Source organism: Prenolepis imparis, unplaced genomic scaffold (assembly GCF_030444845.1).
Source record: "Prenolepis imparis isolate NDT839.2.m4 unplaced genomic scaffold, iyPreImpa1.0 SCAF_7, whole genome shotgun sequence".
Taxonomy (NCBI): domain Eukaryota; kingdom Metazoa; phylum Arthropoda; class Insecta; order Hymenoptera; family Formicidae; genus Prenolepis; species Prenolepis imparis.
Window position 1 is genome coordinate 3,585,087 of NW_028141165.1, and position 14,361 is coordinate 3,599,447.

At 35.1% G+C, this 14,361-nt stretch overlaps 3 protein-coding genes across 4 annotated transcripts; 1 reads left to right on the plus strand and 2 right to left on the minus strand.

Moving 5' to 3' along the window:
- Positions 1 to 125: 125 nt before the first annotated feature.
- Positions 126 to 4,991, minus strand: Lamp1 (lysosome-associated membrane glycoprotein 1). Its single transcript, XM_083042097.1, has 5 exons — positions 4,808 to 4,991; positions 3,053 to 3,507; positions 2,666 to 2,879; positions 2,392 to 2,580; positions 126 to 1,844 (listed from the first exon to the last, which is right to left on the minus strand). Exons 1-5 carry the CDS (start codon positions 4,854 to 4,856, stop codon positions 1,705 to 1,707), a joined length of 1,047 nt encoding a protein of 348 aa, XP_082898223.1. The 5' UTR covers positions 4,857 to 4,991; the 3' UTR covers positions 126 to 1,704.
- Positions 4,992 to 5,802: 811 nt separating this feature from the next.
- LOC145939095 (uncharacterized) lies at positions 5,803 to 8,858 on the minus strand. 2 transcript variants are annotated; one of them, XM_083043197.1, is made up of 7 exons: positions 8,379 to 8,858; positions 7,981 to 8,268; positions 7,770 to 7,878; positions 7,181 to 7,528; positions 6,776 to 7,097; positions 6,137 to 6,693; positions 5,804 to 6,025 (listed from the first exon to the last, which is right to left on the minus strand). In XM_083043197.1, exons 2-6 carry the CDS (start codon positions 8,247 to 8,249, stop codon positions 6,164 to 6,166), a joined length of 1,578 nt encoding a protein of 525 aa, XP_082899323.1. In that variant the 5' UTR covers positions 8,250 to 8,268; positions 8,379 to 8,858; the 3' UTR covers positions 5,804 to 6,025; positions 6,137 to 6,163. The 2 variants fall into 2 exon arrangements, with proteins under 2 accessions (XP_082899322.1, XP_082899323.1); XM_083043196.1 differs by having other exon boundaries at positions 5,803 to 6,693.
- A 1,950-nt stretch (positions 8,859 to 10,808) lies between these two features.
- On the plus strand, positions 10,809 to 14,032 carry LOC145939097 (P2R1A-PPP2R2A-interacting phosphatase regulator 1). Its single transcript, XM_083043201.1, has 5 exons — positions 10,809 to 11,005; positions 11,822 to 11,885; positions 12,154 to 12,542; positions 12,723 to 12,866; positions 13,348 to 14,032. The coding sequence occupies exons 1-5, from the start codon at positions 10,893 to 10,895 to the stop codon at positions 13,574 to 13,576; spliced, it is 939 nt and encodes a 312-aa protein (XP_082899327.1). The 5' UTR covers positions 10,809 to 10,892; the 3' UTR covers positions 13,577 to 14,032.
- The last annotated feature ends 329 nt before the right edge of the window (positions 14,033 to 14,361 follow it).

Here is a 14,361-nt window from a genome sequence, read left to right on the forward strand (position 1 = left end):
TGTTTCAAAATTATTATAATTGTTATTAACTTGTCTATTCAGATGCAATTTCGATAAAAAAAAATATAGAGACGATTAAAAAAGAATTTCGAGGATGCATAGAAAATGTAAGAAGAATGTGGAAATATTTTTGAAATATTCCATTTTATTATTGATGATTTCGATCTTGCCTAGTCGCAATATAATATGTACTTATATAATTCGAAAGTAGTACTACTACTTTGTTTTTATATGTACAGTGCTTTATGTTTATTTATTTTACTTAACTCTTTTTGCCCCCTTTTCACTTTCGCTTTACTATTCATCATTCAGTCTTGTCATAATATAGTACTTATGAAGCAGCACGATACACACGCAGAATTCTGATTAGATTCTGAAATTCTATTTATTTTTTCTTTTTATACAATCATCTCAAATCTCCCTTTATATCCATTATCTTTTAGATAAAACTTTTCAAAAGCAACAGCAGCTGTAAAAATACAATACTTTCCATCAAATCTGTCGTTAAAATCAGTGCTTCTATTATATAAGCAGTATAGCGCATTTATTTTCTTTTCAAGCCTATCATTTACATTAAACAGAATATATATTCATCTGGGAAACAAAAATTCTGTAAAATTTATCTATAGATATATAGGAGTTCAGTTATTATTTTGACATTACATTTTATACTATTTAATGTTAGCTAATGATTTTTTCCTCCAAACTGACGCATTACTATCATCCGCGTCTAGTTCTTTCTAATTGTAATTTAAATTTGTATTTCAGACAATGAGAGCCTTAAATTCTTACTGATTTTTTACATCTAGAAGATTTTATTATTTGTAGTGTCTAATTTGCATGTTTATTTCAGTAAAGCACAAACTTTAATATTAAATCGACTGTGTGTGGTAAAGCTCGTGCTTCTTCATACTATTCTTGACACGCTCACACATACATACTTAGGGCTATATAAACAACTGCCATTACAATACATTTAATAAAAAGAATTCGAGTACGAACGTAACGGAAACACGGAAATATCGATGTATAAAGTGCGACGTATAAAGGCATATCGTATCGTGGTAAAATTAAGAGTCAGGAAAATAATTATTCCTAAAGAAAAAAAAAAAAAGAAAACTTAATGTTACAATGTATTTTATGTGAAGCTATAGATCCAACACAAATATCTAGTACGTTTTTAATGTGTCATATGTGTCGATCAAAACGAATCTTCTTTCTTATTCTCATTCCATGTTATAAAATGTTTATGGAAAATCAAACAATCGTCGCCGCTAATGAAAAATATAATAGCAGCGCAGACATAATGCAGATCTCACACGATTTATCTATATTATAATTCATTCTCTTATCGTAGAAGTATATCGTCCTTTTATTCGGAACGGAGCACGTTCAAAATTATCACCCACCCTCAAATATCGATTTAAATCGCTTTGCGATACGTATCGATAATGTATTTTTATTTCCTTTTTGTTTTAATATTGCCTCCCTATAAACCCGCACACGTGGACGAGATAACTTTATAAACTATACTTTTTCTTTTCTTAATCGTGTCACAGCCCTCTTGGCTATAGAACACAAAAAGTACAACTACATAAATTCTGAATAAGACAATTGATTCCATTAACGGAAAATCGCATAAAAAATGAGTTTAACAATTTTTTAAAAAAAGAAAAAAAAGAAACTTGACGAACTTACATCGGCTTACATACTAAGATAACCGCGGGACTGACTTCGTCTGCGGCCGACAAGGTATGCGATCAATACGACTACCACTAAACCCGCCAATGCACAACCCACTGTTATAGGAACGATGTCAGGCGTCTCGAACGAACAATCCTTGGCTAAAAAACGAAGAAAAAAGAACAAATCAATAGGCGATACTCAATTTTTTTTTCTATCTCTAATTTCAAAGGTATGCAAAATTAAAATATAAATGGAGATATAGTATTAAAAATTCCATATATATAATATATATATATATATATATATATATATATATATATATATATATACACAAAATATATACTATGTTATTTTAAATATTTCATAATTTCTTTTTTACATTTAAATTGATATTCGTTTATGAATAAAAAAAACTACACAAAAAAACTGTGCTAAATAAAGATGAGTAAAGTTCAACTTAAAAAAAAAGAGAGAAAAAGAGAGAGAGAGAGAGAGAGAGAGAGAGAGAGAGAGAGAGAGAGAGAGAGAGAGAGAGAGAGAGAGAGAGAGAGAGAGAGAGAGAGAGAGAGAGAGAGAGAGAGAGAGAGAGAGAGATAAACTTGAGTATTACAGACCAGGAAACATTATGTATAAATTTATCAAATATATTTATCTAATATGAAAATGTAGCGGAAAATTGATGAGATAAAAAACCATGATACCCACCTAAGCCAAAAACAGTGGTGTTGTCATTTCTAAAAGCTTGGAACTGCAACTTGGATACTTTCAGTTGCCCTACGGTTTCATTTCTACCTTCGAGAGTTAAGTTCAGTGACTGTTCCTTTAGACATCTGTAAGAGTTGCTCAATCCGGTGTTAAATTGCGGTGCCACATGTATCAGTGTCACTGTTTTATCTGTAGTGGCGTAAAAAATATGTCTTAGAAAGAAAAAGTATAGGAGATCAAAGTGCAACTTTATTTACATTAGGTGAGCACGTACTTGACTTATCAGTTGGGGATTTTTCCGCCGTCAAAGAGATTTCCAAGTGATGAAGAGAATAATGTTTTTCCGTCTCGTTCTTTACGAAATGTAATGTGAAATTATTTAGTGTAGAATTATTCAGTCCCCATGACAATGTTAGATTTTGCTCAGATTTACCACACTTTCCTGTCACATTACTGTTATCGGGTATATCCACTGTTCTGTGGATTGTCTGCAAAAAAAATATTAAAAAAAAAAATAATATATTGATTATACTTATAGATTACATTATAAAGAGATCAACATGATTATAATGTAATCTTGATATTAATTTCACTCATATTTACATCAAATGTTGATAAAAATTATTTTATAAACATATATATTGCAATTTATTATGCTTACCGCATTGTTGACATCGACATAAGAAACATTGAGTTGCGCAGCCATTTGGACTATAATGCAAAATGTATTGTTCTCCTGAACTTTCCACTTTCCAGTACTTGGGGGTGGAACTGGTGTTGTCGGCACTGGAGTTGTGGGAGCAGCAGTTGTACTAGGTGTAGGTGTTGTTGGTTTAGATGTAGATGTTGTAGTTGTAGTTGGTTTAGTTGTAGGTTTAGATGTAGATGTAGTTGGTTTAGATGTAATTGATATAGTGGTGGTTTGCTTTGTTGTAGGTGAATCAGTCGTCAAATTGCTATTTATTGACTCGGGTAGAACAGATGGCACATGTGCATCTTTGTCAGTTGGAGGTATAGTGCTTTCCAATGGCAATTGAGGATTTGTAGCTACATTGTCGCTAGCCAGGTTGATAGGAACACTTGTGTTATTGATAATGACATTCTTCGAATCGCCAGCTGTTAAAATCATACATAACAATTACATTTCTGTATTATGTCAGGCCATTCTCTACTTTCAAGGTCATATATAAGTAAAAGTTTCCAAAATAGAAAATGATATAAGGAAAGAGAGTAGTTTCTAAAAATAGTTTTGTAATTAATAATCTATTTTTCAGATTAAGATATTTCTCAATTCTTTTTTCTATCTCTAATTTCAAAGGTACGCAAAATTAAAATACAATGTAGACAGCATTAAAAATTCCATGTATGTATATGAACAAAATATATATTATCTTATTTTAAATATATTTCGTAATTTCTTTTTTACATTTAAGTTGTTCATATTACATATTCGTTTATGAATAAAAAAACTATATAAGGGAGGAAAAACTGTGCTAAATAAAGATGAGCAAAGTTCAACTAAAAAAAAAAAAAAGAGAGATAAACTTGAGTATTACAAACAAGGAAACATTAAATTATAAATTTATATAAGTAAAAGTTTCCAAAATAGAAAATGATATAAGGAAAGTAGTTTCTAAAAACAGTTTTATAATTAATCTATTTTTCAGTATAAGACATTTCTCAATTTTCTTTTCTATCTAAATTATTCAAATTAAAATCATTTCGAATTCACGACGACGAGTTTTAATGAGGAGAGAGGCGTCATCCGTATTCGATTACATCTACAGTATAAATTCTTTTCATAGTAAAAAACGCGATAGTCCTTATCGCGTAACATAATACAAGCTCGATCTGGCTTCCTCCTCCTCCTCCTCCCCCAGAATTCTCTCCCCCTCCCGGAAGAACCAGTCGTTCCAATGTCATTTCATGCGTACATCGAGTGATCGTTTTGTTTCAGGCATTAATCATCGTGGGTTGAATCAGCGACTCGACAATGAGTGCTGCTGCACTCAAAAATTTCCTATAATAATATATATCCTTGTTCAAGAAAGCCGAACAGATACACACATACGTCTGCCTCATCATGGCGTCTCGGGAGAGACTTGGAGGCGCAATTATTAATTTCGTACTCCATAATACAGCTTTCGCGAAATAGGAATAACATTTTTGGAGCAGAGTGACATTTCTTTCTCTCTCTCTCTCTCTCTTTTTTTTGTTGCCAAGACTCGCGGAAGATCGACGACGACGACGACGACGACGACGACGACGACGACGACGACGATGACGATGACAATGACGAGATACTCGCCGATGAATACATGTCGCGACAGTAAAAAAAAGTTTTCTGCGAGCACTAGCTGTCATTATCCTTGTCGACGACAATGAAATCGCAAACCTGAACCGCGAATTCGTTTACCTGACACGATCGTCGCGGCACAGCACAAAAGCAGCAGGGGTCTCAGCATCGTTGTCAAACGCTCGGAGGAGTCGAGTCGGAAACTACGACACGTTTACGCGAGACACAATCAGCGCGGTCCGGGAAAATAAAAAGTCTATCTAGGAGTTAGGAGCAGTGTTGCCAATTTCAGGTCGCGCAACCATAGAATATATAATATATGATATTGGAGCGCGTGCGTGTCGATGTGCGCGGCGCGTTCGACTTTTAACCTTCAAGTGGCGCTGCGTCGCGCAGTCGCGCACATCGGAATTCGGCGCGCGGAGTGGGGGCTGCGCGGCTGGGTGGCGCGCCGCGAGCCGTGGCGGGGGGAGCGGCGTGGTGGGGGCTCGGGGGTGCGCGCGCCGTTTCGTCACGTGACCGTGTCACGTGGCTGCCCCACCACGCAGTCCCCACTCCGCGCGCCGAATTCCGATCGCGACGCGCGACCGCAGCGCCACTTGAAGGTTAAAAGTCGAACGCGCCGCGCACATCGACACGCGCTCTAATATTATATATTTCTCCGGTTGTATAGGACTTGATACGGTGAGTGGGGATAATGGCGAGTTTTTCAATTCGAAGATGATATAATAATAAATTGACATTTCTGTGCTGTAATAGAGTTAGGACGAGAAAAACAATTACAGTATTAAGTTTGACAATTGACAATGCAACAATTTCTGATTTACTGTAAAGAACTTTTTATGAAATGTGTATAGCTTGTTTATAAAGTAATATTTATTTCTATAATTAGTTATTTTAGTTATTGATTGCTTTATAATGAACTATTTTGTAATATACAATTCATAAAATGAAAGACTATACATATATCTATATTTTTATAAAAATAATTGAACAATTCTTTAATATATAATGAATATACATATCATTGAATATCAATAGCACAAACAAAATTCCTAAAGAATAATATACACATTAAACTAATTAGGATAAATAAAAATACCAGACATTTATTTTACAAGTTACAAGACAATAAAATTGTATGTGTGAGAAAGCAATAAAATATTTTAGTGTTAATTAATTCATAAATTAATATCATATAAAATTTGCAATTTTGTGTATACTGTCATATGTATTATATATTACACATCCAATGAGGAAGAATATCACTTTATCAGAATTAGTAGCAAAATCTGCTTATTGCTTCCAATGTGAACTTGCAATATTCATTTTGATAATCTAACAGATAAAACTCTGTTATACCAATAAATATATCTAGATATATGAACATGCGATCTGTAATATCCACATGCGAGTATATCTTCTTAAGCGATGCAAAATATTACTTACAATCACTTTACGATAAAATCAGAGAATTTAAGGCACAAAGATGTAGTGTGATACATCGTTAGTGTCTTCCATAACTTTAGACTGAAGTAGCTTGATTTCAAGTCTAAGCTTCTCTTTCTCCATCTCTTGTTTCCTTATTTCGTTCGAATAACAATTGATCTGCAACTTCAGTTTATCCTTCTTCAGTTTCAACACTTCAGTTTCGATATACAGCTTTCCCTTTTCGGCGCGCAATACTGCCAGTTGTTCCTGAAGCAACTGGTGACTCGCTTCATCGGATAATATTACTTCCGGTGTCTCCATATCCTTTATCATAGAGATCGGTTTGGTCGTTGTATTCGTCTCACTCTCAGGCTCGCTTTCCGGTTCCGTCTCCATGGAAGAGTTTTCCTTCATAATCCAAATTTTCGAGTCTGCTTCGTGAAAGCTGCTAGATGACTTCGGCGATTGTTGCAGCGTCAAAGAACCAGTTTGCGATTTGTGATTAGGCGAGGCAGACGTTTCTTTTGTGATTTTTTCGATAGTGGTAGTCTGAGCGATGGTTTCTATATCTAAAACTGATATACGAGGTTTAATGATTTATACACATTTGCATTCTACATGTGTAAATTAATTATTATAAAGAAAAAATCAATTTACCACGTGATTTCGGCGACTGGCTATCGTCTACCGTGTGCGACAAGTGATTGTTGCAGTAACTATTGAATTCTCTTTCGTCAACGAAAACGGAACCATCCGCGTTAACGATAGACTCGACTATCACTGACGGATCGCCATTCTCCATCACCAGCTCGCCCACTATTTCTCCGTCAGCCGCTATTATATCACCTTCGTTGTCGGCTCTCAATAATTCACCCTCGTTTGTATCCATCTCATCGACTATCTCTTCTTGCGTCAACTGACCACTATAAGAATCTTCACCATCGTTGCCCTCGCTCACTTCTAATTCTGTCGATAATCCCTGAGAACAAATTTTTTCATTTTTTTATACATTTTTTATTTATACAAAAAAAGATGAATGTAAAGTGAATATAGTTGTCTTACATCTTGACCCCAGGCAGATTCCTGTTCCTTTTTCATTCTTTTTATGGTTTGTGCTATCTCATCCTCAGATTCAGGGTATATCTTCCTAATGCTATTTCTGTTCTGCATCTTTTCAATATCAAGAATCTTCTTATATAATTGATACGCTCGCTCTGGTGTGATGTCTCTTTTCTGTTTATTAGCTGCTGCTATGTTGAACAGATCTTTGGATCGCAGTATCTTGTTAGTACGCAATCGCACATATTCCCTTAATCTCTTACGATCAATATGCAATTGTAGAAGGTCTTGTACTTCTTGTCTGATTTCACCACAGAGCTTTCTCTCTTGTGGAAGATTCTTAAACAGTTCCTATATTGAATAAAATATTCTTGTAAAAATTTAACACATACATATAACATTGGATAACATCAAAAATTACACAAGTCCCCCTAAAGTGGTATTTTTTATTCAAAAACAAAATTTTGTATAAAAAAAGTTTAGGTTTTTGATTTATTTTTGCATATAAAACAATTTTACTCTGGATATTATTGCTCGTTCAAAATTCCTCATACACATAGGATAATGAAATAAATTGCTAAAATCTATGTACCTCTGAGATATCATGATTATGTTCATTATTGACGCTGGTCACTTCTAACTTTGTGCCATCTTTAGATGCCCTGAGCATAATGTGAGCAGGACAATTTGTTCGCATAGACCTGTATAATAGGTATTAGAATTTAAAAACAAAATATCGAAACTATAAACAAATATTAATACTTATATATATATATATATTGTTCAAGGGATTGTAGACTAACTGAGATTGTCTTCTGCCAGCACCACGTGGAAGGAATTTCTGGCCACCATAAATGCAAGCATATTTAACGGAATAATATTTTAATCTCTCGCTGATGGGTCGTGCAGTCTTCATATGAGCTCCACTCACAGTTCTACTATCTCGCCTCCAATAATGTACTAGACTGTGCTTTGAGAATCTGTCCAGCTTTTGTTCCAACTCCTCGTAACTGTCAAACATTTCTCCCAAACGAAAGGACACGTCATCATTATTGCCAGTACTCACATCCATGGTAAGGACAGCAATCAATCTGCGTAACAAAAAACGAAAGCAGAAAATTAGCCAAACGTCGACCTTCAAAAAAAAAAAACAGAAATTCGTGACTCTCTTCCGTCAACGAAACGCAAATGAAACCTTTACCATCATCGTGCAATCTCCAGAGAAACTGCAACTCAAATCGCGGATTTCTTTAACGAATGAAACTTGAAGCTCGAATTATTAGAAAGGAGGTTAATACGACAGATGCGAATAAACATGGAGATATTGGACGCGCGAATCGTAGAAATAACGTCATCGACGTCATCGTCGTTGTTGTCAACATGTATCATCGCTCGATGAAAATTCGAATCGACGAGTGCGAGTGACAGCATCGTTCACCGGGAGTTGGCGGCCGAGACGGAGAGAGGTTAGGTCGCGCGCTGTCTTTTTCACGTTTGGCGTGACAGAAGCCGCGTCGGGAACCGTGAACACAGACAGACCGAATTTCGAGAGGAGAACCCCGGGCGAGCAGGCGACCGGGAGGTCTTCCCGATCCTCCGCGGTCCCGGCAATGTTCCGAGATTGAATTTATTGTGGCGCGCGCTTGGGTTACGCGAAAGATTACAGCTAAAAAAAGGACGAAGAAAGCTACGTACCGCGACGATCACGTTGTAACATTCTCGCGCTCGTGACGACATCCGTTTGGATTTTCCCTCACGGCTTCCGCTCGCGGGACGGCAATTTTTCGAGAAGAAAAATCATATCGCGCTTGAAACGGAAGAGTAGGGAAAACTTGTTGTTTACTTTTTTCCGAACTCGTCGTTGCGAGGAACGTCCGGTTTTGAATTAATATTAATGCAGATCACCGGAAGGCGATTTTAAAAGGGTCATTCGATATAGTATTTGGTTCGTCGTTGTTTGTAAGTAGTTTGTAACGTATATAAATATTCAATTACTGTACATTGCAATTTTGCAATTTACATTGTAATCATTGTAATGTATAGAGACGTTGAATTGTATAAAAGGGAGATTTCAGACACATAAGAAGAATAAAAAATATGGAATTAAATAACATATAAGGAATAATTATATAAAGATGAATTAATTAAGTCTATATATATATACCAGGTGTCCCATTTTAAAGGACCCACTCAAATATCTCATTGTCAGAAACACTGCGTTAAATCGAAAAATGTTTCCTACAAAAGTTGTAGGGTTTCGAGGGGGACATAACATAGTAATATTCATTTGACCTTGGGCGGCGTCTCCAAGGTTAGTGAAGGTTAACCTTAAGTGAAGGTGAGAATGAATTTTGAAGAAAATAAAAAAATGCTTCAGATAAAAGTTGTTCAAATTAATTAGTAGAAAAAGATGTTATAATAAAAAATATGGTTTCCATTTAAAAAATTTATTCTCATCTTGGAGACGCCGCCCAAGGTCATATGAATATTACTATGTTATGTCCCCCTCGAAACTCTACAACTTTTGTAGGAAACATTTTTTTATTTAACGCAGTGTTTCTGAGATATTTGAGTGAGTCCTTTAAAATGGGACACCCGGTATATCATCAGATTTTATTCATTGAAAATTGAAATAAAATCAACGATTATATCAATAATTGCATTTCTCGTATTTTCAATATTATTGCAGTTTTACAATAAATATCTTGCTCTAGAAACTTTTCGTGCTATATTCACAGATGGCTTTGATATCACGCAAATTCGCGTTTTGTCCAAGGAATAAATCATATAACTAAAGGAAACCAATAATATAAAAAAAAAACTTGATAAACATACATATGTATCTGAAAAAACAACATATAGCATAGCTAATCACGTTTGACTTGTTTCTTTCCACTTCAATTTCAATAAATAGATGCAAAAAAATGCTCAGTGAGCGGTTGTTCGTGATTGGGATATGCTTTCGGACTTTGGGTATAGATGTATAAAAGTATGCACCAATCACAAACAGCCGCACACTGGGTAAAGTCGTGTTAAATTCACTCGTTTCTTCATCTTCAGCTTCTTCCTCGAGGATAAAGTTCACCCTGCTGTGATTCTCTCCTCCAATTATTTCTGGTACTCCGCTGATCTCTTGCCGCGCGTTTGTGCAGGAGCCACAAGAGAAGAGTGATCGATAAAATATGTCTCATCACCGAACGTGCCCTGCACAAATACACCAGCATCGAGCCTACAACAGTATCGACAGCAACAGCAGCGACGAGACCTGACGAGACTCGCCCCCGACTTTGCGAACCGATCCCGAGTTCCTCTTCAACTTCTTCTTCAACTTCTTCTTCAGCCTATTCGCGAAGCTCGTTCGGGACGACGAGGATACGATGACAATCGCGTCGTCGTCCGGAAAATGAGTGCCAGGACAGTCCTGAAGAAGACTCGGCAGCATTCCTTGATTCAGTAGACAAGATACTTCGATGCTCGCGACGATAGCCGACGAAGACGACGTACGGTGTTCAACGGGGGATCGCACATTTCCGCAATCGAGAAAGCCACGAGTGATCTCGAAAGACTGTCGGGAGTCGAAGACGACCAAGACCAAGACGAAGACGTTGTCGGATACTCTCGGAATATCGTCGCGGGATCTCTTCTATGTGCCTCCACCACGTGGACGTTGCACCACGTCGTTTCGAAACGTTTGGGACGTGCCGCCCCATCAATCATGGATGTTGATTGCCCGATCGTAAGTCTTAAGCGATCCAGCAGTGCGCCGATGATTAACGAGATCAGCAGCGCGACCATGTCCGTCACCACGCCGTCTACATCATCGTCGAGGTATGTATTCTTCTTGTTCGTTTTCAGGATAAACTCTGATTGCGCCCCTGAGCGTAGAATTTGTTGCTCCTGATTCAGGACGATAAAGGAGCAGGAATCAGCTCAAGTCTTTGAGATTCAGTCCTAAAGTCTAGTACGCGCTGTGTAATTGTAGTTGCAATAATGATTTTTACTGTAGGAATAGTTACTTGTGGTTATTATGAGCGAATAATTAAAATACTGCTCGCTCAAATTGTTTAACGATCTATAAAAGTAGCAGGTAGCAGCGTTGCATATAATGTTAAAGGAGAAAGCAATTCTTTTTCCGCATATATGTTCATATAACAAGGTAGTGTCATGTATTTTTTAAAATATACATACATACATATATATATATAATATTAGATTATTCCACCCATTGCATTGGAAAAAAAATTGAAAGAAATATGAGTTGTATAGAGATATAAGCATGCATTATGTTAGAGTTTTTTTAGAAATAGAAATGTGAGAAATTATATTATAAAATATATATATATTTTTTTTTATTATAATTATTGGTAACATTTTGTAATTATTTTAAATATTAAAAATATTGTATATGAAAATATATAATTTTCTTTTTTTAGCTACATTTAATAAATTTTAATTCATGCTATATAAATATATGATTTGTGCAATGTTTGATATAAATTAATAAATATTTAAATTCTATCTATTTGCAAACATTTGTTATATAATACTGTGAAAAGATCTTTTATAATATATCATATCAACAATTCTGTGCAAATGTACATTCTCTAAATAGTCTTTAAATATTTCTTATATTATTATTTGCAGGGATGCTGTGTCGGCCTACAATATATTTTCTAATTCTACTCGTTCACGACGCTTCAGCACCAGCGTAAGATTATGTTACTTGTATACTCCCTTATTTTTCATTAGTCACTAACATAATTATTTGATACTGATATTATCTATATTTGTTACCCCTATAAATGTATCATTTGTTTTCTACTTTATAAGACAAAATTAAATGGACATTTTTAATTAATGAGAAAAATCTGATCCATAATAAATATACAATCTTTATTTTACATGTTATCCTCTGCTTTCGAATAAACGATTGATAGGACTTTTTATCTCTATATTGTTTTGTTTTCTATTTTTAGAGTCCTGGTAATGTTCCTAGATTGACACCACGTGTGAGTCAATTAAGACAGGAAGAATGCGTGGATGTTGCTGGCCGGGAAGCTGCACACGAGAAGGAAATTCATAGTGCCATGCAAATATCGCAATCATGGGAGGATCTCACTTTGGAGGCGGAAGGACTGTCGTTCAAAGACTCAGAGTCTCCTACCCAGCAGCTTAACAAAATGGAACGACCGAAGAGGCCGTTAGATCCCCTAAGTTTAAATCTGTCCATTACTGGCTCACCGTTGTGTTCTTCACCTTCGCCCACAAGATCAGGATTTAATCAAAGACAGTGTTATTCTCCCGGTATTCATATTTGGAAGAGCAATTTATCTCCTAGTCCTACGAGAAAAGCGTTTGCCACAAGGTAAATCATATTTTGCGTACTGCAAATTTATCTCATTTAAAGTTATTCTTATTAGAGGATTACATATCCTGTTTATCTATAGTTTATAAATTATATGATTAAAAAAGATTAGTTATTATAATTTATACATTTTATTCATGTTCAAATTATTTTTTATGAATATTTTATTAAATAAAACAGGCGCAGCTTAAGCCCTATTGCGATAAGGCCAAGCTGCTTGGGGCCAGTTAAAAGAAAGTTTGAATTAGACGAGACCGGGATGGATCATAACTTGCAGCCACCAGCAAAACGTACTTCCGGTTTATTGACATCGGTTGCATCCAGGTATCCAGCTTTCACATCAATTGTTCTTGTATTTTTCCATAACGTAAAATCATAACGAAATTAGTAAATTACATATTTTTTTTTTTGTATAAAATATTTCAAACTTTATGGGGAATTACAAGTTAAATAGGAAAAAGATGGAATTTAATTTGCCAAAGTTTTAATTTAATTTTTTAATTTACTAAACATTTCTAGATTTTTAAACAACGTCAAATTACTAAAGATCGTTTTCTAAATGTTCTAGAATGAGGAATATATGTGAGATGATTTTATAATATTTATTATAATAATTATTCTAATTATTATAATAATTAGAATAATTATTATAATAAATATTATTCTATTTATTATAATAATTAGAATAATTATTATAATATAATTATAATATTATAATTATAATTATAAATTATAATAGTTATATATATATATATATATATATATATATATATATATAATTTACATCTAAACATTTCTCTCGCAGATTAGATGCACTGTCCAGCCCACTTCCAGGAACTATCAGTTCCGTCGGGACACCCGAATCGTTATCGAGCGCGGATTCACCTAGTTTCTCCTTCCGGCCAGTGGACAGTCCGTCACCGGTTCGCGCTGCTCCCAACAGTGACAGCGATTCCCTATCAGATGCGAGTAATCAAAGTAAACCGACAGATCACATTCGTGTCGATCAAGTCAATCAGGACAATCACAGATGAACACGAGAAACCGTCGTCGGACGTGTGAGAACTTAAAGATTCACGACGTGTCACTGGTTATTTTCGGCATATTGATGTAGGAAATATGGTATCTGTGTCCTGCATATTGAATCCAAAACTCGGTGTATCCTTCTCGATCTTCGTTGAAGAAAATGATAGAAAAGACAGCGTTCTCATACTGGGACATGGATCGCTTGGAACTATAGTGCAAGTGTGATGTATTTTAGAGGACAGGCACCTCTAATACGTTCTTCTTTGATGTACGAGTAAGCGTAACGCCAAGAGTGTTCTCCTCCCTTCATTATGCTAATTATACATATCGACGGGAAGACACTTCATGTGCCCCGTAATCGTATCGTTCTGTTAAATTTATTCCGGAGTGAAGCATGTCCGTATTATAAAATGATTCATTCTTCGTTTCTTTTTCCTTTTTTTTTTTTTTTTTTTTTTCTTAAGTAGCGATATACAATGATTCTGTATGTAGCGATAATTCCTTTCTCCTTATCATTCTCTCTTCCGCTCTTTTGTTCTATCTATCCCTACTTAATCTTATTTTAACCTTTTGTTATTTATTTTTAATGTTTGATAAATCATGTTTATACATTGGATAATTGCTCTATCCAATGGGCTTATTGGATACACGTCCAACGAGCGTAATTTTTGTAATTCAAACTGTATTTATGTAGACGATCAAAATTGCATCTCGCGTTTAATCATAATGATTTAGTAATATTGTACAGACATGATTTAATCATTTACAGGTGTTGATGCTTGTAATCTTTTTC